Genomic DNA, 25,223 nt, shown 5'->3' with positions numbered 1-25,223 from the left:
TTCTGGAGATTCCTCCTAATTCTCTCCTGTCTACATAGGAAATCTTCAGTTTGCCAAGCTGTAAGTAAAGGGAAGCTATTAAATGAGTACAAACACAGGCTTTGGTTACAGGCCAAATCTATTAGACTTTAAATCAATAGGAGGACAGAAAAGTTTTGCGATGCATTTTTGCCCACCATAACATAATCTAATCTTACTTGGAGAAGTTAACAAAAAAACCCAACCCCAAAAAAACCAACAACTCGTTGCAGAAGCAAAAGCTCTAAGAACAGGAGGATGGGATGCAAATAGCCACTCAGACATTCTTACTGTAACACTGACAACTCATTTAAATCACTTCATGGCGAATGCAGTGGGATGAATTTATCAACACTTGAAGTAATTGAAATAATGACAGGAAAATTAGCGAGTATGAGGGATGATTACACAGTCAGTCATGCAATTATATACACATTAGATTTGAATTCATGTAATAATGCCTGTGGAATGTAAATTAGTTTTTTTTAATGTATCGTGGGAAAAGCACTTTTTAACAATTAGAATTAGGACATTTTAAAAATGGGTTTGTTATGAGCGTGTACATCTATTGCTGCAGTGAAGAAATGACTAACTTGAGCTACTGTTCATCTGTGTTTTGCAATTTTAATGACATCTACTATTGTCTTTTTAAAATTATAGATCTGGTCTCTTCATGGGTCTCACTGTGGTTACCATTGATTGCTGTCAGCTATGCGTCATTGTCTCCTCACGCCCTGTGTGTGCATGCGAGTGTTCGTTGTGTCATTAGCGCCAGTTCATCTCACTACATCTCATGCTTTGTACCTCGAGTGTGCGTTTGTTCTCGCATTTCTGTTAACAGTTGATTTAGAGCTCATTGTGACAGTTGCATGTTTACTGATCACGTCACAGTAAAGGCTCCCGCAGACCTTGCAATTTTTGCATTTTAAGAAGTTTATGACCATACTGTGACAAATTGTTTAAAAACTTGGGTATAAAAGGGAGTTTGATTGCATAAGGTCACTCTTGACTGAATCTGATGTACTTAAAAAGTAAAAAGTTACTCTGTAAGTTATCTACGTCTACATCTATATCTATGACCACCAATGCCTTCTGGAAATAAACAAACAAAGCTGATAGAGAATGGAGATGTTCTGGTAGAATTTCTTGTTTTACCTCCTTGGGAATCTGCGAACTATTGTGTTAGTACAACCTGGTGTCGATTTAATCATCATTTTCTCCATTCTCCTCGTTAAAGAGATGGCGATTCCTATCCCACACAGTATGGTCAGTTATCTCAGAAAGCAGCAGCAGTCACAAAACCAGTGCTTTTCTAAAACCGGTCACAAATTTAAAAAAAACACGACAAAAATACAGCTTCAGGATGATGAGCCTGTTTTCGAGGCAACAGCAGAGCACTCTCCCTTCATCGACAACAGCAAAAACAAGGTGCAAGTGCTCAGACAGAAAAAGGCAAATGGATAAAACAAGTTTTGATTTTTATATGATTTTTTTTATTTCTTAGTGGAAAGCAGATTCTATTTTTACATTTTAGAAAATGCATAAAGAGGTTGATGCATGCAGTGCTGAATTCTGATGTTACAATGATAAAGAGTGCAGTTTCTTTTAATTATACATATTTTTGGATGGATCTGAATCAAAGTCTGACAATTAAAGTCACACGATTGCGATTTAAATGTTACAATTTTCCTGGAAAAGGTGACATGAAATGACACCAGGGTTTTTTTCTATAATGCAAATAAACAGGTATAAGGTGAAACTCTTGAAACAAAATGCCTCTTTTACTGAATTTGTAAGTGAAATGGAGAATTAAACTATAAAATAATGAATGAATAATAAACCCATGAGTGAGTGTGAGTGTCACCACGGTTGTTTTAATAAGGCTTGGAGCACTATTGTCAACAATACCTTCACAGATTACTGTGCATACAGATTGAATTGAACTTAGAGAACTCATAACTTGCCCTCAGCAGCTGGTCAATTGAACACAGTGGTTTTTACCTTCAACTTCAATTTAGCAAACATGTTCTTGCCATCTCAAAGCGAAGAATCAGCAGAGAATGTTAGATTTATTTCTATATACTTGTCAATTTGTATTGATCCGACAACTTTGGCTGGGTGGAAAATAACACAATTTTCTGTGACGGGACAGATTCAGAACATGGATTCTTTTTTCTTTTTTTTAACTGCTTTACACAGCCTTTAATTGTTTTCACTTCAGTAGAGAATCAAAGGTGTACAGAAACACACAGGGAGCATTTTTGAAATGTTCTTTTTGGCTTTAGAAATCACACAAGTTGGAGATGACTTCTTCCGCATGAAAATATCTTTGCCAACCGCTTGAATTCTTTCAGAGCAGTGCATGTTCCTTGTGAAAAAAAAGACAGATCTGCCAAAGACTGCTTCTAATTCCCTGAGACGAGAGTGGGAATTTGCACTCTTCTGAGGTGTTTAAAGAAGTCACTTTATTAAAACCTTAAATCAATAATATGGTAACGTTTTCCAATGCTCTTTGCTACTAATGTGATATTACTCACACACAAAGTACACCTACAGGGCAAACAGCCATCCAGGCACATATTCATTGAAATGCATGAAAATGCATGTCGAATACAATGACATACATTTTTTCAACAAATCAGGCATTTGATACAACTGTCAGGAAGGGGGAAAATATCAATTAAAGTAGTAGATAATGGCAGAAATGTTCTACGTCGTCTAAATGCTATGGGCAGTTGGGCTTTTCTTACCACATCAGTTTTATATGACATCTGGTAAATGGGAGACTTCCTTTCAAATGGATGCGAAACCAGATCTTTCCAGGGCCTTAATCCAAATGAATGAATAAAATTAGAATGAGGAACTACAAGGATGTTGTCATTACAGTCTCTTTTAAGCAATAGTGATCTGAGGAAAAATCATAAGTTTGCTTATAATTCACTATGTACTGCTTAAAACAAACGCCAAAAAAAGGCACATTATTTGAGACCAGTATTACATAAGTATTTTTAACTCTTTTTTTTTTTTTTTTTTTTTAACAAAAGTGAGCCGTCAATAAAGGAGGGAACAAGCAATGACAAAATATTCAAGCGGGCACAGTAAATCTTTGCGATTAGAGTTATTCACTCTTATTATCAGCAAATGAGAAAATGTGCAATACTTGTTATAATCAGTAAGTGTAATTTCAGAAAGTAAAAACTACTTTCATCTTAAGCCAGGCACTCATTTATTTTCATCAAGATTTCTTTTCACATCTTAAACCAAAACTATGATAAGCCATTCCCCCTGACCCACAATCTTTTCCTGTCACTGCCCCCTGCCTTAAGCTGTCCAGCTGCCTCCATTTAATATAGCATGTTAAAACTATTATATTCACGTTTATAAGGCAGTGAGGGTCATTTAACAATCATGGGCAAGACTGTTGACTGGAGAGTTGCTGTAAAGACACTGACAGCCTGTAGAAACAGGGGAAGCCATAAATAATTGTTGCTGAAAGGGCTGGCTTTTAAACGTGTGCTGGATCAAAGCAGATTCGTGGAAAGTTGACTGGAAGGACAGAGTGTAGCTGGAAAAGGAGCGAAAACAGCAAGGATGAGAAACATGTGAAGCAGTGCTTGAATTAGAAGAGGGGGCTTCAAAAGAAGTGGACTGAGCACCGAGAGAAACCACACACAAGTCCTGGAGATGGAATGTGATGACATCTCCTCATCTCCACGAAAGAGCAATTCATTTGGAAATGAGCATTTTCGAGTACATTTTTTTATTTTTATTTTTTTTTTACTGATGCTCAAAAGTTCAAGTGCCGTGTGATCTGCTGTTGTTAGCCCACTCGCTTTCATCCGGTCCAAAGGGAGAATTTGGAGAAGCTTGTGGTTATATCTGCTGACATCTGTCCACTGTGCCAAAACAACTTAGAACGGCTTTGCTGACCGTGGTACAACTGAGCTTGATTGGCTGGCCAACTGGCCTGACCTGAACCTCACAGAGATCTACGGTCTGCTGTCAAGGGGGAAGATGAAAAATGACGGAGCCATAATACAGATGAGCTGAAGGCTGCTTTCAAAGCAACCTGAGCTTTATAACACATCAGCAGGGCCACAGGCTGATCGCATCCAGGCCAAGCCGCATGGAGGCCAAGTATCTAATTGCAATATATTTTTCAGAAGTTTGACTCTCTTGTGATACAAATCCTCTTTGGAGTGATGCTATGAAATATTGTAACATTGTGATATTATGGCTTTTTAAAGTGATCAGAATCACCAAGCCATAAACATCAGATATAAAACAAAAAAGCAGAATACATTTAAATGATCCTGAAAGACAAAAAACACATTGTGAAACTGGAATGATTATATATATATATATATATATATATATATATATATATATATATATATACACAACATTTCTAATCATCTCAAGCATTACATCAGATCAGAAACTATATTAGGAAATCAGCTCAACAGCATATTAAAATTAAGTTAAGTGAGATAATCAACAGAACCTGGGGAGATAATGTCATAAATGCCACTGTGAATCAAAAGATATTGTAATGACTCACCCGGATGTTTAGTCTGCCCTCATTTTGACAAGAAAAACAGCAGGTGCCAGCACTTGTAACTGACACTATAAACAACGACGAATTTAATTATTGTATGGAAGTAGTATTTATTACTGTAAATTGACTGGGCCCGCTGGTGAATATCCAATGAATTTAAACTTACGCATGATGCCTTTGAAAAAAAATACCAGTGACGATATAAAACATTAACCTGTTTTTACAATGTTGTTTTTTTGATAAACCGCATAACATGACAGTCCTTCAACATGTAAAGGAATCTGAAACTAGTGAGGAATCCACACACTTATAATAAAAGCTGAATCAAGTCACATTCTTACCCTTGGCAAGAGCTTCGGGATGGAGAAATTTACAAAAGACACAGTATATCTTAATTTTCTGTAAATCTTGGCTGCTTTCCGCTGTTACTCAAATGTGAGAGCTGCAAGCTGAGAGGTGGCTCCAAGTGAAGTGAAAAGAGATGCTGCCTTATGGTGCAGGGTAGAGTGGGGCCAAGCTGGAGGCAGTGTGAGGAGTGTGATTGGCAGTGGTTGGATGGCAGTAGTCAGAATGGAGAGTAGCAGAGAGGATATGTGGTGAGAAAAAGCCCAAATGTTCCAGTCATAAAACAGCAGGCCTTCTCAGAGGTGTGCATGCTGGTCCCCTGAAGCAGATGTTGACTGCAGTGGGATGTTGGATCGCTGCCACCTGATTTTCCCAGGTCAGCTGAGACCTTATGAGAGGCTCACCCTCCCTCAAGCAAGCATAATGTGACCCCCAAACAGGTCTGGCTGGAGAAAATAAAATAAAAAAAGGGAGGGGGGGGGGATTGAGAGCATATCGAGATGGAATTTTCTCTACAAGGCAAAGCTATAGGGGCAAAGTCTCCAGTTAATTTATCATCAAAACACCATAGCCATCCTGACCCTGGTGACAAATGATTCATCCTTCATATATCGTCTCTCTTGCAGTCTGAGCAGTTTCCTTTGCTGCACCCAGTGGGTGCTGAGGAGCTTATATGACTCAGCTGATCCGGGCTCATAAGCCAGACCTCTATCCCGGGATGCTGGGGTGGATGATTTCCTGAGATTTGTGTCAAATGCCAGTGTTGAGTAATAATCAGCTGTAAAAGCAGCCAAGAGGAACGTTAAGATATTGAAGACGGGATGACTTCCACCAGCATGATCCCCTCATGAATAATATCTTTGTTATAGCACAAGTTCCCAGTTTGACTCTTACCAAACTCCTTGCAGTTGAAATGTCAATATATTTCGGGGGCGAGATGAAAAATGTCATCAAAAAACTGAAACACCGGCTTCGCTGTGCTGTTACACACACACAAAAAAATGGGGCTTGACAGTCTTAACTGCCATTTCACAGGGTCTCCTAAATGTTCCTGAAAGAAAATTATGGGAATTCAAATTCGCATTTCTGATGTGTAGAATAATCAAACCAGCCACAGGTCCACAATAACACACATCCAGCCAGACCACAGCCTGTCTGAATGTTGCTCACACAAATTGATATGTCAAACTTCATTAATATATCTTCATACACTCACTCAGCCACAGGTCAGGCTGTTATTATCAGAGAGATTCATGTCGTATCGCAAAAAAAAAAAAAAAAAAAGATGATTCATCTTATTAAATACTCATGTGGGCTGCAACACATTATGTACACGAAGAGCTTTGAAATTCAGGATAGTTGAACAAACTGAATGCAGGGACTGTGGAACACCAATGTAACTCTGAGGCAGTGCACAGAAAGGAGGGAAGTTATTCTGCTGCCCCATTACATAAAATCTGAAATACGATGTATCGGGTAGGGGTCTCCAACCTTTTATTGTCTCTGAGCTACTTTTGAACAATGAATGTGCCGGAGAGCTACTGGTGTTTTGTACGATTTATTCAGGTATATAGAACAGGTAAATGTAGTTATTTTGGATACGCATTCAAAAATATTGACACAGAAAACACAATGTCCATACAACGATCACCAGCATGTGCATTTTGTGAACCAACTAATGAATACTTAAAACGTACACCTATAAATGCATTTTTAATGCTTCAAAATCGTGAAATGGGAACTTTAAAAGTTGAAAAACTTAAACCAAAATCACTTGCATATGCACACGGTTCTAACAACATTTTAGACATTCAACAGTTATAAAATTGTAAAACAGGTCACTTATATAATCACAGCAGCATGCAGAATTTGTAACGATGATCATATATGAACATTTATAATAGTGCAACCTCCTGAACACACATTCACCATCATATGGTCACATCCATTTGTTGCATAGTTTGAGTCAGTGAGAAGACTGGCACTGCACGGATTCAACCAGAGAGCTGGAAGCAGGAGTGTATCTGCTGAGGTTGACTTTGATGCAGTCATTTAAAGTTCATCTGTCAGTCTGCTTCTGAACTTTGTCATTTTTACGCTCATGTCTGAAAAGGCTGATTCACACAAATACGTTGACCCAAATAAAGCTTCCATTTTCAGTGCAGCCTGGTGAAGATTTTTGTAATTGTCGGGCTCAACCAAACTCCAGAAATGCTGTGAATGCTGCTGGGATTTTAGCCGGAGATTTATGACCTCCATCTCCAACACAAAATAGTGTCCTGACAGCTCATTGATGTGTACATCCAGGAAGGGGTTGGCAATAAATGTCACACAATGTTCCGGTTTGTCAAAGTCAGAGAATCTGCCGTATGTTATGTACATATATATATATATATATATATATAAATATGTACCTATCTGTGCATATAGGTCCATATATGTGCATAAAATATAGGAAAATGGCAAATTTTATATATGTCACATATATTCAAAACCTATATCAAAACCTATATTAAAACATATATGTTTATATAGGTTCTGTCCATGTGGGACTTTCCATATATGCAGCATATATATTGTCATATATGTGCATATATGCAGCATATATGTGCATATATGCAGCATATATGTGCATATATGTGCACATATGCAGCATATATATTGTCATATATGTGGATATATGCAGCATATATGTGCATATATGCAGCATATATTGTCATATATGTGCATATATGCTGCATATAGGTTTCATATATGTGCATATATCCTCATATAGGTTCTTTCCATGTGGGAGAGTACAGGAGCAATGCAGAGAAGCATGAGAGAAGGACAAAGTCCAGGGAATTCTCATGGGAAGAATATTTATATCGAGAGCAAAGTAATATTTTCACCCAAGATACAAAATATGGTTAATGTTGGCATGGCAACAAGTAAATGAGACATTTATTATTTCAGTTAATTTCAAAATATAAGCAAAGAAAACACCATGTCATTGCAAGTTTACTGTTAGAAATCATTTTTAAAAATGGTAAAAAAAAAAAAATGCCATTGGGAACAACCATCTAAGCCAAGTAGGTACTGGATGTGGTACGTTTTATGCCATCTGTATGGGACTGATCACAAAAAGACTAAATACATATAATTGCACTGATACAATTTGAAAACAAGATGCCAATGCATGCTTATATTACATTTCTGAACATGTGTTGATATTCATATAGCACATTAAATGATCGTTACTTGTCTTGCTTCATGAGCTTCTCCCCTTTTTTCAAGTACAAACTTTGTTTTCTGTGCTTCTTCTCAACTGCCACAACCCCCTCACTCCCTCTTGTTCCTCCAGCCTTCCCATCAGCTCCAAGTTCGTGCTTATCGACCTGTTTTTTCAATCCTCCAGTGCCCTGATGTCCTGCTTTCCCTCCGCATCTCGCTTTCCCTCTGTCCTACCTTAGATCTATTAGCCTCCCCGCTTCATCATTCCTTGCAGGTTTTGCTTTAGCCCATCTGGCCTCTGTGCTCCGCTGTCCTTAGCGGCAGGCTGGTCCAAAAAAGAAAATATGTATGGCTTTTTGCTTGAGTACATAAGGGCTGCTTGAGCCAGTATTCCCCCAGAGAACACAAAATACCGCAGCGCACTTTAATTCTGCTGCACTCATGGGCTCATGCTTAAATACAAACTGGAGTTAATTTAATTTTACAATCAGGTTGAGATGACTCATTTTTGTTTGCAAAAAGTAGGATGAGATTCATTTTCCTGTTGAAAATTGGCAAAAGCTCATTGATATCACTGCATAGTCCCATCAGCAAAAAAGCTGTGTGATGAGAAAGTCCTCATACATCTCTCTCAAACCGAAGCCACAAGAATACTCCCGCAAACTAAACTTACTTTCGTCATAAATAAGGTCTCAGCATCACATATTCTGAAGGCATTGGCAAGATTTTCACAGCGTACCTGCCTGTTTCCAGCTGTCAGTTACACACTGCAGCTTGTGGCAAAGCAACACCCAGCTAAACTGAGATGGCATCCTGACCCAGCTTGGAGAAAGTGTGAAACAATAGTGTTTTACACAGGAACATCCTGCTGCAGGTCTTTTTTGTCTCTTTCACACATCAAGTTACACAAGCTTTACTCTACTCTATTTTTTATTTTTTTTACATATGTGTGCAAAAAACAGCAATAACACATCTGCTATGCCCTCAACTTAAACTGAAGCCAGTGGCGGTTTTGCTTGTAGAATGCATTTCACATATACAGTTTTCACACATTTAACTACCGTAGGTCATGCCCCTGACTGTAAGACATTGAAAACACAAACCTCATTGTGAGGTGGGAGTGCAATCCACTATTCCACCATGCAGACCAGTGACTTGATGTTTGCTTGAAATATAAGGCAACAATTTACTCTCGGCGGTTCTCAGTTAAATATATCGTCAACATGAAAATCAAATGTTTTTTTTTTGTGTGTGTTCGGGTGTGTGGGTTTTCTCATGGTAGTCCCGTCCAAAAAAATTTATAAAGGTGAATATCTCTCCCTCACCGTTTTTAATGTTGTTGTGATGGACTGGTAGCCTGTCCAGGGTGTAACTGGCCTTCACCCACACACAGCTGAGATTTGCCCCAGCCCACACGACCTTAAGTTGTGATACAGATGAGGACGGATGCATTGATGGTTGAGCGGTGCTATCAGACATGTTCTCTTACTCCTATCATCTGCAGCAACACCACTCCCCAAATCTCAGATAAATCACAAGTCATTACTGCACAAGGAGAGCAATTGAAGAAAAAAATGTGTTGAACTCTTCACAAAGATTTCTCGCCATGAGCAGGAGAGAAATCCGATCACGTGGAAATGGAGGGCGTGGGTGTATTTATATATGAGTATTACTGTGTGTACAGATGTTATTAAAATGTTTTTTAAGATGTGTTTATGACCTTGTGTTAGTCTGACCCTTTGCTGTATCAATGCGTAGGCTGCGGATTTTAGCTGCCTGAACTGTAGAACTGCATTTGTGGTTTAATGGACTTGGGAAATGGACCTCAATTACACAGTGCATATTTTTTCTCACTTTTTAGCACCATAAAAAGGCTTTACACTTGTTATCTAAATTCACCCATTCACACACATATGCGAGATGCCCACTCATTTATCAGGTGGATCTTTGGGGTTCAGAGTTATGTATGTCTGACGACAATTCAACTCATGGACAGAGGGAGCCAGGGATCAAACTGTTAATCATGGGATTTGAGAACAACCGGGTACACAAAGCCACAAGTTTAATCTCGCTCAGCTCAATTCCCTCAATCAATTGTACTGTAGAGCGAGGGATACTTGAAATATTACACACGAAGTTGAGCTCTTTCCTCTAATGAGATGGGCTTATCCTGGTAAAATATGTGAGAAAAAGGTGATCCAAGAAGAGGCAATTTTTAGGAAAAGATACTTGGTTTCAGTCATTTAATCTGTGGCAACTAAAGTTACTTTAAATGTCTGCTGGTTTTGATTTAACTATTTTAAAAACTAATGTAAAGACATAATCAGACTTCAATCAATACATAATTTCCTGCTCAAGGAAATATATGGACAAACTATTTGTGATCTTCTCTCACTCAGACTGGCTTCGAATGTTTATAGCTTGAATCAGCTACTTGATTTTTACAGCGCGGGTTCACACACATCACACAACCTGGCCGACACTCCACCTCAGATCGTCTCCCTGCTGAAAGCCCCTTGATAGCGTGTGTGAATCAGCGCAGGCCAGCCATATGTTTCGCTGCCTCCTCCTCTGGTGTTTAACGCCAAGATGTATCGCAGACAGATGGTCCAGCTGCTCATAACACGCCCACATTATTTCATTGTGTGCTGTGCAAACTGCAAAAAAGACTTTGTGACGAAGATGTCGATCTTTAAGAAACACATCACCGACTTCAGTGTTTGTGAGGGACAGTGCGTGCTGAGGATGTTAATGTTGTACAAATATCTTCACATTGGGAATACAGAATGATGTAATTTCTCTATATACAAAACAAAAGTGAGAAAAAAATGTGTTTTGTGATTTATTTCTTGGCATCAAATGGTAATCCTGCTTTCTCTTTTAAAAGGAACCACATTTATAAAGAACATGCATTTGTGGGAGGAGTAACAGCTGAATAAATGAAAACTAAAATCTTGCTTTCCATTGCCAAACTGTTTTTTTGCACAGTTGCTGTTGATTCTTGTTTTCTGTTTCTTGTACCAATGTCCAGACTGCCGTCATAATTTGAACAATCGCTGCACAATTTGCACAATAACCATACTTTTGAACAAATATTCTATGTTATAAAAAAAAACGTATGAACTGCTTCCGTTTGTCCATATAAAGGACACAGTGTGAAGGGTTCAAGCTTCAAAGCTTCCTGGAGGCCATTCTCTGGACAGTAAATGCAACGATCATTAAAAAAAAAAAAAATGCATTAACATTCAGATTGCTCTGAGAAGGACATTTAGGAGGCTGTGACATAAAATCAGTGGTTCACTTCAAAAACGGGGTGAAATGTTTCCAAGTACAACTCTTGAACTTAAATAAATATAGAATAAAATTGATAATTTTGAGAAGTTCAGTCAATCACACCTAAATCAATAAAAAAGAATAACTGTACCCCCTTTTAATTATCAATTTGTATATTCAAGTCATCTTTCTAAAAGGTTCCATCTACCAGAGCCCGTCAGAGATTGTTTGATGAAAAAAAAACCAACACATCCACCTTGCCTGATTTCAGACTACAGCGGGCTGATATGACATTCCCGCTCATTCTGATGCAGAGCTTATTGCTTGTATGTATAAATATTGCTGAACTAGTCTGCCTGACAAAGGGGAATTCATTCTGTGGCATTGCCACTTTGGAACTGGACATGATGTCGATATATATAAAGCTTACAAATAGTTTTTTTATGGAGTCTGTGATTTCCCTTTGTCTCTTTGAGGTCTTGTTATTTGACCTGACTCTTGCAAATCTCTGCATAGTCTTTTTCTCTTTAACATTACTGCTTTCGCGTTGTGAATTTCACACAGCGTGCCTTTCTGTTTATCGTCACTGCACCTGAATCCAAAGTATCGCCAGTTTTTTTTCTCCCACCACCAACTCGGCCTGTTCTTGTTCACGTTCATCCTCGTCTTTAAAACTGATGCTGATCACTGCTGCACGCCGGGTAGTGACCATACGTAAATTGTGGGCGTAATTTCCACAAGCAACTCACAGGAAAGGTCATCACCTTCACAGACACACAATAACATTTATTTACATGAAATTGCAAATCGCAGTCTGTTATATGGTTTTATAATTGCAGAGAAATTGCAAACACCGAAATTTTGATTGCAATTGCTATTAGATTAATCTTGCAGCACTAATTTCAGCCCCACTGAACACTTGTGTTTGAGCTTGCTTTGCGATGCTCATGAACGACACAATCATGTTGAATTGCTGAATATGAAAGGCGACGTCCCACAGTACTGTGCTGCCAGGCTGGGGAGCAGCATGAGGAGTATATGCCAGGTTGCTGTGGTTATGCATGGCTCTTCCACACGCTACTGAGGCTCCTGTTTGTTGAATTTCCAATATGTCAGAACTGACCGGTCCAATCCACTAATCAAGACTCCGTAACAAGCTAAGCTGTTTGGCATTAACAGCAATAGTTTGAATTTGAAACAGTTTACAAATACTTTCAAAGGCACAATGCTCGTACTCAACTATGCATGTTGCAATTTAAAATGAAATAAGCAAGAGTTTTCAAAAGTATGAGAGTTATTACCAAGTGGCATTATCAAAACAAAGAATTAATACGTGAAACATTTTGAGCAATTTTTATTAATTGCTGGAGGCCAGCTTTGAGAAGTGGTAATCTATTGTAATATATCTAGGGATGCACAGATTAAGAAAAAACCCAACGTGGATTAACAATACATAATTGGATACATTGACTCTAATAGTAGAACACTTATCCTCTTTGCTTTAATTGTTTGCAGTCTTGTGTAATAATCTAGATGTCCAAAAAGTATTTTAAGTACTTAGTGTTAAAGCATTAGCTATTAAATCCTGGAAAACATCGAGGAAATGTGGCCCAGACATTTCCCTGAGTATAAAACTATATCAAGACTGCAAGCAGTTTCGCTGACTTGCAGTATCCACATTTGTTTCAGGTTTGTGTCTGTTACAGCAATTATTTCTTGCTGCCTTCACATAGATGCTATTAATTGTAATGGTGAACATGAGCATATACAGGGGAAAAACTACCAATAGCCTAATAGGTTATTATATAGTTGCCAAGTAACAGTGAGACACGTCTCGCTTCGGAAAGCGCGCATAGGTTCATGTGTAGATAAGAACTGGTTCCATCTGTAGATGCTACGGTTTTATTGAGGCGGAAACTTTAACGGTCAGTCTTACAGCAGAGGGAACATCAGGGAGATGTTGGATCATTTTCATTTTTCCTACCTCCAGGAGAGATGTCTCTTGTTCCATTTGTTCTGAGGGTTCACGTTCAGGGTTCTTTTCCTTCGCCCCGTCGTCACTTCGGACGCCTCGGACACATCTGGTAGTGAACATCTGGGAGTGTTCATTAGGCCCAGTGTGTCCTGGTCTGAAAAGGAAGAATTAACTGTGATCTAAACTGAGGAGAATTACACGTCTTAATTACGCATCGCTTGTTCAATGCAAAGGGAGCGACGGACAAGAGAAGACGCGATTTATAGCGTTCTACAACATCTGTTTGAACGACTGCAGCTTCAGTAGGTATAACTCAACGCTGCCATTTTCATTACCTTGCATATGTGCACTATAGGTTGTGAAAAGCCATTTGGGCTATGAATCATACACTCTCACACACATACACACAATTATACTCATATAAACCCCCCACTGGACTTCCATGTATACTGTACTGTCTGTTCAGACACAGCATCAAGCTTTGTACCCTTTAAAATTCTAGATGTGAAAGTAGGTTGGTGCCGGATGTGATACAGAAATTATGCTGTTTGAAGAGGACCATGATCTGTGTGTACGCGTGTGTGTGTGTGTGTGGAGTATGAGGATGCCGATCTGTGCTGCAGGAAATTACAAGTACAGCATGTAAGAGAGAAAAGTAGAATGCACACTAATCAATACAGTATTCTTTTTCTCACGCCGCAGGATTATCAATCACGTACAGTTGGCACGCTGTCGTTCAGCTTTGTTCATGTGCGCGTGTGTGACAGCCAGTTTGATTTATGTTTACAAGGCGCTTCATGCTGCGTCAACAGCTGTGCAATGTAATCGGATACAGCATGCAGGATTGAAATAAATATTTTCTCATTTTCAAGGTTTGTTGTATTTGGCTCATGTTGATTCAACTCTTTCAAACGCCAGGCTTTCTGTACGTAGAACTGCATTATTTTGCAATGCATGCTTTACATTTTCTTATTAATTTACTTTGTGGCAGCCACATACCCAAGACTCCGGTCTCTTTCAGCCCGCCAAACTTCTGCATGGCCTTGATGGCCTTGGTCAGAGCCTCCTTGGTCTGAAGCTGGCCCGTGACGGGGTCGGGGGGCGGGAGGTAGCCAAACTTGCTCAGCCAATCCTGGAGGGGAAACAGATGTCAATACATTGGATGTGGAACCAAATATTCAAAGCGTCTGATAAGTGTTTGATGCATTTTCATATTTACTGTATGTGAATGTAAATCACTGTCATAAAACAATTTACATGGAGCGGTTGTTCCTATAATTGTATTTAACAGTTGCGTAAAAAAGGTACATATAACTCACTACACATAATCACAGATGAAAAGCCTAAAGGTCTCAGATCATGTGTAAATGACTGTAATCTTTTTAAGGGGGTGACGAGTGTCGTGTCATCATGCCCAGATCTAACGAGCACTCTGGGACTTTCAGAAAAAAGGCTGAGGATGCCTATTAGTCCATCAAGGGATTCATAAAGATCTCCACATGATTTGAAACCAAGTTATTCCACTGTGAGGAAATTTATCTTTAAAGAACCACTAATTTCCCCCTCGACTGACCGCCCCTGTAATTCAGCCCAAGTGCAAAATGTTTGATGTGTAGAGAGGTCTCAAACATCCAAAAGATAGAGGCTGCACAACTTTGATTTGCATGGGAAACATTCCAGAGGAGAAGGCCTTTCCCATCAAAAATGTAAAACTCGGATTAAGATTTGCTGGTATTCTGGGTGATATATCCATCTTTTTTTTTTTTTTAACCATTTCATTTAGTTTGGATCAACTCTGGGCCATAGGATGGGCACCTCCCACACAGGTCAACAGCCCACTTGCAATTATGGACAACTTCTAATCACCTTTATCCATAAACCTAAACTGGAATGTGGCCGAATCTAAAGTATCTGGAGAAAATTAATGCACACAGGGAGAATATGCCAACTCTACACAGAAAGACCTCAAGCGGTTGAAACTAAATCTTCTTAGCGTCAACCCCTACTGCACAGTGCTCAAAAAAGTCCAAAAATCTAAATATTCTCAAGATGTTTTCACTTTCACACAAGACTATATAATTGTATGCTAAATAGGACACCAAGAAACATCCAAAACCTTGAATGTTCAGACACAAAAGTAAATGACAACTTGACTTTTACAAGTCAGATATATTTATACAATGCTTAAAATAAAAAGCAAGTACAGTCCAGAGAGACATTAGTAGATGTATTGGTAATGCTCCAACTCAGTGTAAGTGGGGGGGGGCAACAACTTTTTGAAAACAGTGCGCATGTACCACGGTCATAGTAAATAGTTGTACACATGCACAAGAAGATGGACACTATGTTGGGCAAAGCGGTATGGAAGCAGGGATAGAAACATCAGCTGAGCTCTGCTGTAGAAAAGCCTTTTAACGTTGGAAACTGAAACAAATTTCTTTTTTTTACCAACAATGCTACCATAAACAAGAACCATCCTGATGTCGGTGAAACAAACAAACACACAATTTATTTTGCAGTGTCACTTCTACAAATTCCATGACAAGAGGAATGTTCGCTAATAAACACATCGTTGCCCTTCACAAATGAATTTTTTTGACTTTACTGATAATGTGATTTCATTATTCACCCAAACTAGAAGTTTGAGAAAGAAACTTGTCTGGTCTGTCTGTTATCTTGACTGGCCGTTTTCCCACTGCACATTCTGGCCTCTCACAGCGGGAAAAAGCACCCGGCAAAGCGTCGTTCATTAGCACTGGCTCAGTTCCATCCCCTTTTTCCAGTAAACCGTGAAAAGCCAGGGAACTGCCACGATCCCAGCACAACACTTTATCTAAATGGGATGCATGTGTTTTTAATATTAGCAATTACCACTCTGCTTTTCTGACATCTGTGACGAACGCCTGCTGTAGGGGAGGTCGTCATCGAGCATCATGGAGACAAAACAAATGCACATGGAGCCGTGCTATCGATTGGATTATGCGGTGTTCATGCTGTGAAATGTCCAGATGCGAGTTCATCCGTTTCATCCCAGTATCAATTACAGTGTAGTTGGAGCAGCACATTCCTGCAAGTCACATTTTGTCAAAATGCATTAAGCTCAATTTTGTATTTTGAAGGACAGCGTGAGCACGCACAGCAGGGGGGCAACAGTAGAAAAAGTTCCTAATTAGTGCAGATATTTCCCTCCAATAGCCTCCCGAAATTTGATTAGAAAAACTATTCAAATCCTGAAGGTTAATTTTCACCTCATATGAATAATCACTGGCCCAGATTACAGCTGAATCTGCCCTCTTTATTCCTCTAATTGATTCTGACTGTTTTTGTTTCTATCCGCCTCTCTTTTGTCCTCCATCTCTCCCTGATCGCTTCCCCTCCCTCGATCTGATAGCTGCTCTGACAGTCTGTTTTTTTAATGGGGTTTTTGATCACCACTCATCAGAACTGAGTGACGACGATCGATATTAAGGAAGTCGTTTTCGCTTGACAACACTGGGAAAAATCTATTAACTACAGAATTGACTTTTAGCAGTTACAAAACTGTCATTTCTGATATTTGCCCCCCCATTATGCACTTAGCCGTACAGACGGAGTCCAAATATGAGACAGAAAAACAAATACAGGAAATTTGAAAGTATAAGTGGCAACCCAGACACGATTACTGCTGTTTATTTATGGATTTTTCTCTCTTTAGTTTGGTAAAACATAGGCTCTCTGTATTAATTTACTCGAAAATATATAAAAATCGATATCCACAAAATTTGTTCTCTTACAGACTGTGGGTGAAAGTGCATCTGTGTGGCAAGAAATATGCTGATTACATATAAATTAAAGATACATTTTTGCACAAATCAACCTGTGTGGTAACAGTTGGTAGCAGGATTGTGAGCTTGCAGCCTTTCAGTGAGAGATTTGCATGTTGTCGGAGGTACTACGGCTTCATCCCACACTCCAAAAGCATACGTACAAGGTGTCATTAGGTTGACTAGTGATTCTCAATTGCCCTTGGGGCAACACGTAAATAGACTTTTACCTGAACTATTTTTGCATGCAATCATTCACCTAGATCATGCTAGGTCTCATGCTGGGTTCCTGCACACAACTGTGAGGAACACATACAGTATATCACTCCTTTGTTAATTTGTGTCCATGCTAAGGACTACATTTTAAACATTGTTCTCTCACAACCTGACCTTCACTCACTTCAGCCAGTTGGGATTGGCTCAACCCCAAATAGCAGGAAGCAATATAAGAGATGCATTGATTCTTGAGGACATTTAAACCCCGTTTAAGATGTCAAGTGAAAATGCCAACAAATGTTTGTGCACCGATCTCCATTTTTTTATGTGGAGATGCAACGTTTCTGGAAAGCACAGATCTCCACATGCACACGGCACATCTGTGTGTAGATCAATCACAATGGAAGACTCCAGATTGTTGGTGCTGCTCACTCTTTCGAATGCAACATCCCTTCACATTAATTATACCATCATCTGGTTCACATAGAGGGACTTTTGTCTTTGGAAAAACATACATCAGGTAATGAGTGGGCCTCTACGACAAAGAATGACAGTTTATAGGAGCTTAAATGTTTACTGCATGGTATTTCCATGTGTATCACTTTCAAAATGTGTCTGAACATGAAACCTTTCTGATTTGACACATGGCCAGAGCGAGACGGGAGCATGAATGGCAAATCTTTGGATTAGAAGAAAACCCACTGAGCCAGATGAGGCTCATGTGTGACGGTTCATCCCTGCAATGGAGAGGCGACGTCTCAAGGATGCACACTGCCTTTAGCCTACAACCCAACGATTTTGCATCTTCCATGCCTATAAAATTATATCCTTGTACATACACACCAAGACACTAAAATATAAGAGTATGCGATTGGTATTTTAATGGCCTGATTAATGTAAAAGAGGCAAGCCTCATTTAATTATCTAATAAAATTGAGGTAACTGTCTGTACTTATAATATTGGATGACTTCCATTCCATGTGGCTAAATGTCGGCCCACTTTGTTGAAAGAAACATGCGAATGAAGCTGCATTGACAAGTGCTCATAATAACACAACATCATAGGCTTAAAAACAACAATGAAAAGTGGCGACTGGCATTGTGAGAGGAGTGGAAGTGTAAACAGAAACAGCTGATTCAGACACTGTCAAAGCCTCCATCTGGTGCGACTGACGTGTGGTATATATGTGTGGTCTGGGTCAAAAGGGATTGATATGCAGAGGGCAGGTATTGCTGAGCAGGAAGTTCCAGAGAAGCACTTTATAGTTCAAACGTAGCCAAACCCACCTTTCAGTGCCCATAGGCCATGTCAGTCAACCATTGTTGTGGATGTACAGAGGAAAAAATAATGACATAAGCACATATTGAGCTGTTGCTGGTCGCTTGCTGTATCATTTGCTCAGAATTGCGCTACGAAAACAGAGCACAGGGTCAGACACATTATACTGTAATACCCTTGGACATACAGTTTCAGCACCTTCCTCAAGGTCTACCTTGCGAAGATTTCAACCTCGGCCATTCAATAAGAAGAAGGCTTCACTTCAGCATCGTGCTGCCACTCAAGTGGAACAATTTCAAAAGACAAATGTTTGTTGCAGAAGCTTATCTTTAACGTATAAGTGTATCTTATGACTAATAAGGACGGAGTGCACAGGTGGCATGCATGTGAAGGAAAAAACTGTGCGATCTTCTGTGTGCAGGCCTTCAGCTGTGTGCGAAGAGTTTCAGCCTTCACAGAACACCTTCAACCATGTCTCACGAACATTGGTCCTGCCTCCAAATTCACAAAACACCTACCCATGCAGTGGCTGCAGAAACAACACATCCACCCATCAATCCATCCATCCAATTTAAATACCCACTTTATTCAAGTTAGTCTCATTAAAGGATGGAGATGAAGGAGAGCTGACATTTCACAAAAATCAAGACAGACCTGACAGCGCCCGCACACGGTTGAGAATTCCGCCTCAGCTATTTACCCAACTGATGTCTTTGGTTTGGGGTTGGAAGCCAGCGAAAAAATCAAGTCGCGCACAGAAAGAAGGTACAAGCTGCACTTAAAGGATCTCTGAGCTCGTATTTAAACTGGGGTACGTTCATTGTGGTCTTACTGCCAAACTATGTTTCCATTTTACCGACGCCAGGGACTCTTTTGTACCAAAACTTTTTAATGTGCTCATATAAGTCATTTCTTGAGTTCAGCAGTCACTGGTTATCAGGCACTGAGCTGCATTTCGTGTTACAGAAGCAAGAGGCAAAAGAGTATATAGCTTATTTCTCACTTAGGGAATTCAATATGTTTTGGGCTGTAAACACATAACAGCATTTATGCAACTACCGAAGAGGAAAGTAATAGGAAGAGTGAAATGAGTTGGAAAAATAATTCCCACATCGGGCAATTTTAATGAGATTTATGAGAAACTATTGCAAAATAGTTCACATGTATACACTTGAGTTCTACAATACTGGCAACTTGTGCTTGTACAGTGGACAGAAACGAGGTGTTTTCAACAAATAAGCAGGCTGTGTCATCCTCTATTTGTTAATTAGCAAATATATAAAGTAACACATCAAGATATGTAGTAAAGTAAATGTCTCCGAAGGCCACATTTGCTCATAACAGATTCCAAAAAGGAGATATCCTGTGGGGACAGCAAACATCTTGCTGTCATGCGGCGAGAGAAAATGTTGTATATGAGGAAATTATTGCAGCCACCCGTTTGAGTTCATTCTCTCTGAATCTGTGATTAACTGCAGCGCAACGGGGCTGATGCAGATGGCTGAACCTCTAGTCCTCTTTAATCATGCATTATTAACCAATATACACGAGGAAGCAACAACACAGAGGAGTATCTAAATTGCCACAGTCTTGTATCTTAAATGAGAAACATGAATTCATTAAAAAAAAGAAAACAATGCTGCCCAGCATGGTGTCATTTTTGTGAGCTTTTTTTTCTCACCCAGACAATCTGTTTGGTATGATTTTGTAGTTCTATTGCACAGCAGTGTGTGGCATAAGTGTATGTTTTTTTTTTTTTTTTTACCATTTCTTCTCCATAAGCAGGAGCGCAGAACTGAAAAACAACTGAGTCAAGTAAAGATCTGGCTCTGCAGGTTCCTGTGTTACATTATTCAATACAGTATATAGGGAGGCAAATCGGGGATGTCTCCATTCTGTGCAAATGCATGTTTGAAAACCCTGTGCTCACATTTAACCACCTTGTCCATTTTTCTTTTTTTGGGGGGGGGGACGGACGTATATAACATGATTAAGCTCACTGCCTGGCAGCTGCTCGGCACACAAGCAGGTGCAGATTTGTATCAAAATTTCTCTTTATCTGTATACAGTGAGTGTCTCAGTGGTTCCAGTGCCCTGCAGCTCTTTTTGAGAGACACACGCTTTGAATGTTATCAGGCCACCAAATAACCTTTGTTGATTCATATCAGCTCAATGGATATACAAAAGTAAGAACCAACTCCACTTCTAAGTTGGCACAGAAGGCTCTTTTCAAGAGAAATCTCTGCATGCAATAGTAAAAGCAGATCTGCGTTGTAATGTTCAAAAATCTTTGAAAAATATTTATGTTCAACATGAATGTAGAGTTAACAAACATGTCCATAACATTATGACCATGTCTGTGTTTTAGCAAACTTTCTCTTTCTGTGCAGAGTTTGCATACTTTCTTCGCGTGCTCATGGGGTTTTTCTAACCATACAAATGTATCCCATTCAATTCAAAGACATGTAATTTCAGGTACATGTTCACTCTTAATTACCTGATGGGGCGTGAATGTGAGCATGTGCATTGGCGACCCATCCAAGAAGTACTCTGTCCACTAAGTTGCATTTGTTTTTTTTCCCCGTTTTCACACTGTATCTCCCTCACAGCGTCACATCCGTCACATTTATGTTTCCTACCTTCCAACACTGCTCTGTCAGGGTTACTGTGGCAAATGAATGTTGCCATAATGTTCACTTGTTGGTTCCTGAAAGCTGTTCACCAGTCATTAACTATGGCATGGCAGCTGCTCTGCCGGAGAGAGGAAGACTCTGGAGAAGGTGGTGAAGGCTACCGAGGGGATTGTGGGAAGCAGTCTGCCCTTCGACAGAGACATTTACACCAGCAGATGCAGGAAGATGGCACTCTGCATCTTGAAGGACTGTACACACCCAGCACACTCACTCTTTGCACCCCGGACGTCCTTTAGTCTGTTGAACTCTGGTGGTGCCCGGTCGCTCTGCAGCCATCACTCACCGCAACTCGAGACATTTTATTTCGTCCACTGACATCACACACCTATTTATCTGTTTACTGATGTAAACACTATAAATATTGTTCTCAGTTGCCGTTTTATATCACTTTTCGATTTCGTTCTTTAATTCTGTTTTGGCGTCAACCCAGCCTTGGGTACAGAATTTGTACAGAACTGTGAAAATGACAATAGAGAATCCTTGAATTATTGAACAAGAAAGGTATTAACCACAATTTATAAACTGTTCTTGAAATGAAATATTAGCTGCAGAAAAGCAGAAATGGTTTTTGTGCTCAACAATTCTGCAGCCCACAAATGTCAGATGTCAGTCCATGCACGAAACGGTGACCTTCATTTAACAAGGTAGGAAACTAAAAGCGTGGAAGACAAAAACTCAGTTAAGTTTTTTTTTTTTTCCCTTAACTTTTGCAAACTAGACTTGCGCAGTACTGTTCATTACAGTTTGGTCGTGCGCATACTTCATTCTGTAGTGTTTGTGGCAACGAAACAAGGTCAGACTGTCAACAATCCCAGAGTCTGTCATCAATCTAACTGTCAAGGCTGCCTACTGTTTGTAAAGGTGACTGTACGGTGACTATCAGCATGTATGTGTTGGGAAAAGCACGAGTGAAAGGACAGAATAAAGTCAAAACTTTAAACAGACTTTGCTCCACTCCGAGCAAAGATGCACCTGAGAAACCAAAGGCAAGAGGAGACGAGTGTAAAATAGAAGAAGGGAAGAGGTCGTAAAGACCGCGAGGGAAACTAAAGGAGACCTCTGATGAGACGGCCGTCTTAAGTGTTAAGATCTACTGGTGCTCAGGGGAGCTTTCTGTTGTACAACCTTGTAAACATCAAACCAAACCACTGACTACGATTTCACACACCACCAGAGAGAAAGAGGGAGAGTGTAAATGTGAGTCACGCTTGAACCGAATGAATAAAATTGCCCCCCCCCCCAAAAAAAAAAAAGATAGAGGAAAATAAAAACAAGAGATACACAGCAGCCACTGTTTCCCATTTCCATTTCTCTTTTCTTTCTACCTGACCTTCTTAAATGTAAATGTATGGTGGTTCAGAATGAGGCAGGATAACCAGGCAACGTATGAACAGTATCCGCTACTCCCACAGTGTGTTTTAACACAAACACCGAGAGCTCAATCCATTAAAAAGGGAGAGTTTCTTGCCACACTGAGGTTTTAATGTTACCCAGACCATTTTGCAGCTTTTTCCACAGTTAAAATGTGTTTCCTTTTCCACACGACATGAATTTGGGCTGTCAACACGTTTTTGTCTATATTAATCCATGCAAAACATCTAACTTTTAACAACTGCTCTTTAAACCAACAAAGGCAAGATACTGGCTGTAAAAAGGCGCACGTAAGGTTTTACAGTTTTTCAAATAAATTGTTCGCTTGGCTTTGTTATTTATACAAACATATAAACCATACCGAAAGGGAATCTGTTTGATAAAAGTAGGAGAGAAATGAGAAAGGAGTTGGATTTTTAGGAAGTTGATTCTCAATTTTGACAAGTCTTTTTTATTTTTGGTCAATTGAATGATAAATGTACAGGCCAAACAATAGTTATTGATATTTTGATAAGACGCTCACAATTAAGTCTCTCCCCAGAGCTGCTAGTGTTTTTAAACAAAGATGGGGGGAAAAAAAGAGTCTTGTGAAGAATCACATTACAGGATTGTCTTTTCTTTGTCAAAAGGAGGAGGATGCCTTCACAGAAGCCGTTACAAGATGTCATCAATCATGCAAAATGATAGTCTGACAGCTCACATGCGAGCTGGGAACAGGATATCTTGAGATTTAGTAGACGTGCATGTTATTTTGCACAACTTATTCCAAGTCAATGACAGGCGAGGGGCTGGCTGTATTTTCGTTATTGTTTCTTGGAGGGTAGATGAAGACCTTTTTGTACGACAACATTTCGACTGAAAACTCGTTGGTTTTGCGTTTCAGAAAAGAACAACGTTTACATGGCAACGTTTTGAAAAGGATGTCCGTCTCCACAGAAATTGCAGAAATGCTGAAAACAAGTTATGTAGGGTCACTAGTGGGAGCTATTGTGTGTGCGCACAGTAGCAGTTTCAGACAACCTGCATTGGAGGAGGAACGTTTTCAAAAAGCTGCATTTTTAGTTCCTCCAAACAGTTGTCGTTTAAACAAACTCCGAAAACACAACAAATGTTTTCAGTTTTCACTTTGCGTATACAAGGCCAAAGCTTCATTCTTTGACTGAAATAAGACTGACTCTACTTATTCACACATGTTCATGTAATGTTGTTACTTGTTTGATCCAAAGGGAACCGATTGTGTTTTTTTAAGTATGTTGGATCTTAGTTGGGTCAAGGAAAATGATGGAACAATAATTTCAAAGTTTCGCCCTTTGTTAAAGAACAAAACAATGTCTGATGCAATTTGAATGAAACATTTTAATGGACTTGAATTATTTTTATTGCCATAAGATTTATTTATTTTTTCCCCACAGTGACTTTTTTTTGGTATTCTTGATTGTTTTTTGCGATATGTTCGACACTCCTGTTTGAACTGAGGCTACCGAGACCTCTACTATTTTCTACTGCTATTATTTATTCGAACTACCTTCAAATCAAGTACATTCAGCTGGGAGAGAAAAATCCTCTCAAACTCAACTAAAATAGATATCCAGATATTCTTTGGAATTACAGATTCATTTAAAGTTGTAAAACATCAATTGCATGCCTGTTGATTTGATAGACTTTTTTACAATTTCTGGAAATATGAATTATAATACTCATGTTTTCTTGTGGTTTTAATGTCTCAGTTGTCATGATGCTATTTTTGTGGCCCTCCTGATGACAAAAGTTCCTCATCTGAGGTTTGAAGTTGCATTATGATAATCTTAAGTACAAGTCTATCAACTTAAAATCTATGAGACAAACCTTTATTAATGTGTATATGGGATTTTAAAGGAGCAGGGATCTCCACTATTTGTTGTTTTTGGTTCAACTCTGATCTTCAGCTCTGAACTGACATATGATAAGAGCTTCAATTACAAAGATAATCCATCTGTTTCTACCTCAGAAAATCCTCTTCTCCTTCACTTCCCACACTCATCTCCTCTCCCTCTATCCTCCATCCACCTCCTACCCTGACTCAGCGCAGCTCCTGCTCCTGACGAAGGGTCAGTCGGGGAACATGATTTGAATCAGTTTCCTCTGGAGCTCAGGCACAGAGGGAAGAAAAGAAACACTGAAAAATGTAAGATTGACAAAGCAGCAACAGCACGTTAGCAAAGGCAGCAGCGAGACACAGCAGCAATGTGACGTCCATGTTCTCTGCTGGAGCTTCGTATATCTGCCAGGCCAAAATGAACAAGGGAAAGAATCGACCTTAAACAACACACTGCGGGAGAGTGGGAGAGACTGACAGCATAGAGAAGGCTGTAGAGAGGCACCGTGTAAGGACTGCAAACATGGTAACATACACCTGATGTCAGGAAGCTTTGCCTGCACCAGGAATGGACAATGTGGATTCATTGACAAAGTTATGACTCAATAACTCTAAGAGTTATTA

The 25,223-nt window shown here is 39.5% G+C and overlaps 1 protein-coding gene across 1 annotated transcript in view; it reads right to left on the bottom strand.

Annotated features, from left to right (window-relative positions):
* The window catches only part of LOC308140552 (matrix metalloproteinase-17-like), a 107,763-nt gene that overhangs the window by 36,881 nt on the left and 45,659 nt on the right, over nucleotides 1-25,223 (bottom strand). Inside the window, exons 2-3 of the mRNA XM_080510379.1 lie at nucleotides 14,382-14,514; nucleotides 13,392-13,536 (exon numbers count right to left, since the gene is read on the bottom strand). Of these exons, the coding sequence (XP_080366505.1) occupies nucleotides 13,392-13,536; nucleotides 14,382-14,514 (278 nt within the window). The remainder of the gene's footprint in view (nucleotides 1-13,391; nucleotides 13,537-14,381; nucleotides 14,515-25,223) is intronic.

Source organism: Blennius ocellaris (assembly GCF_963422515.1).
Source record: "Blennius ocellaris genome assembly, chromosome: 15".
NCBI classification, from domain to species: Eukaryota; Metazoa; Chordata; class Actinopteri; order Blenniiformes; family Blenniidae; genus Blennius; species Blennius ocellaris.
The sequence above is the reverse complement of the archived record's forward strand: the minus strand, read 5'-3'. Positions and strand labels throughout refer to the sequence as shown.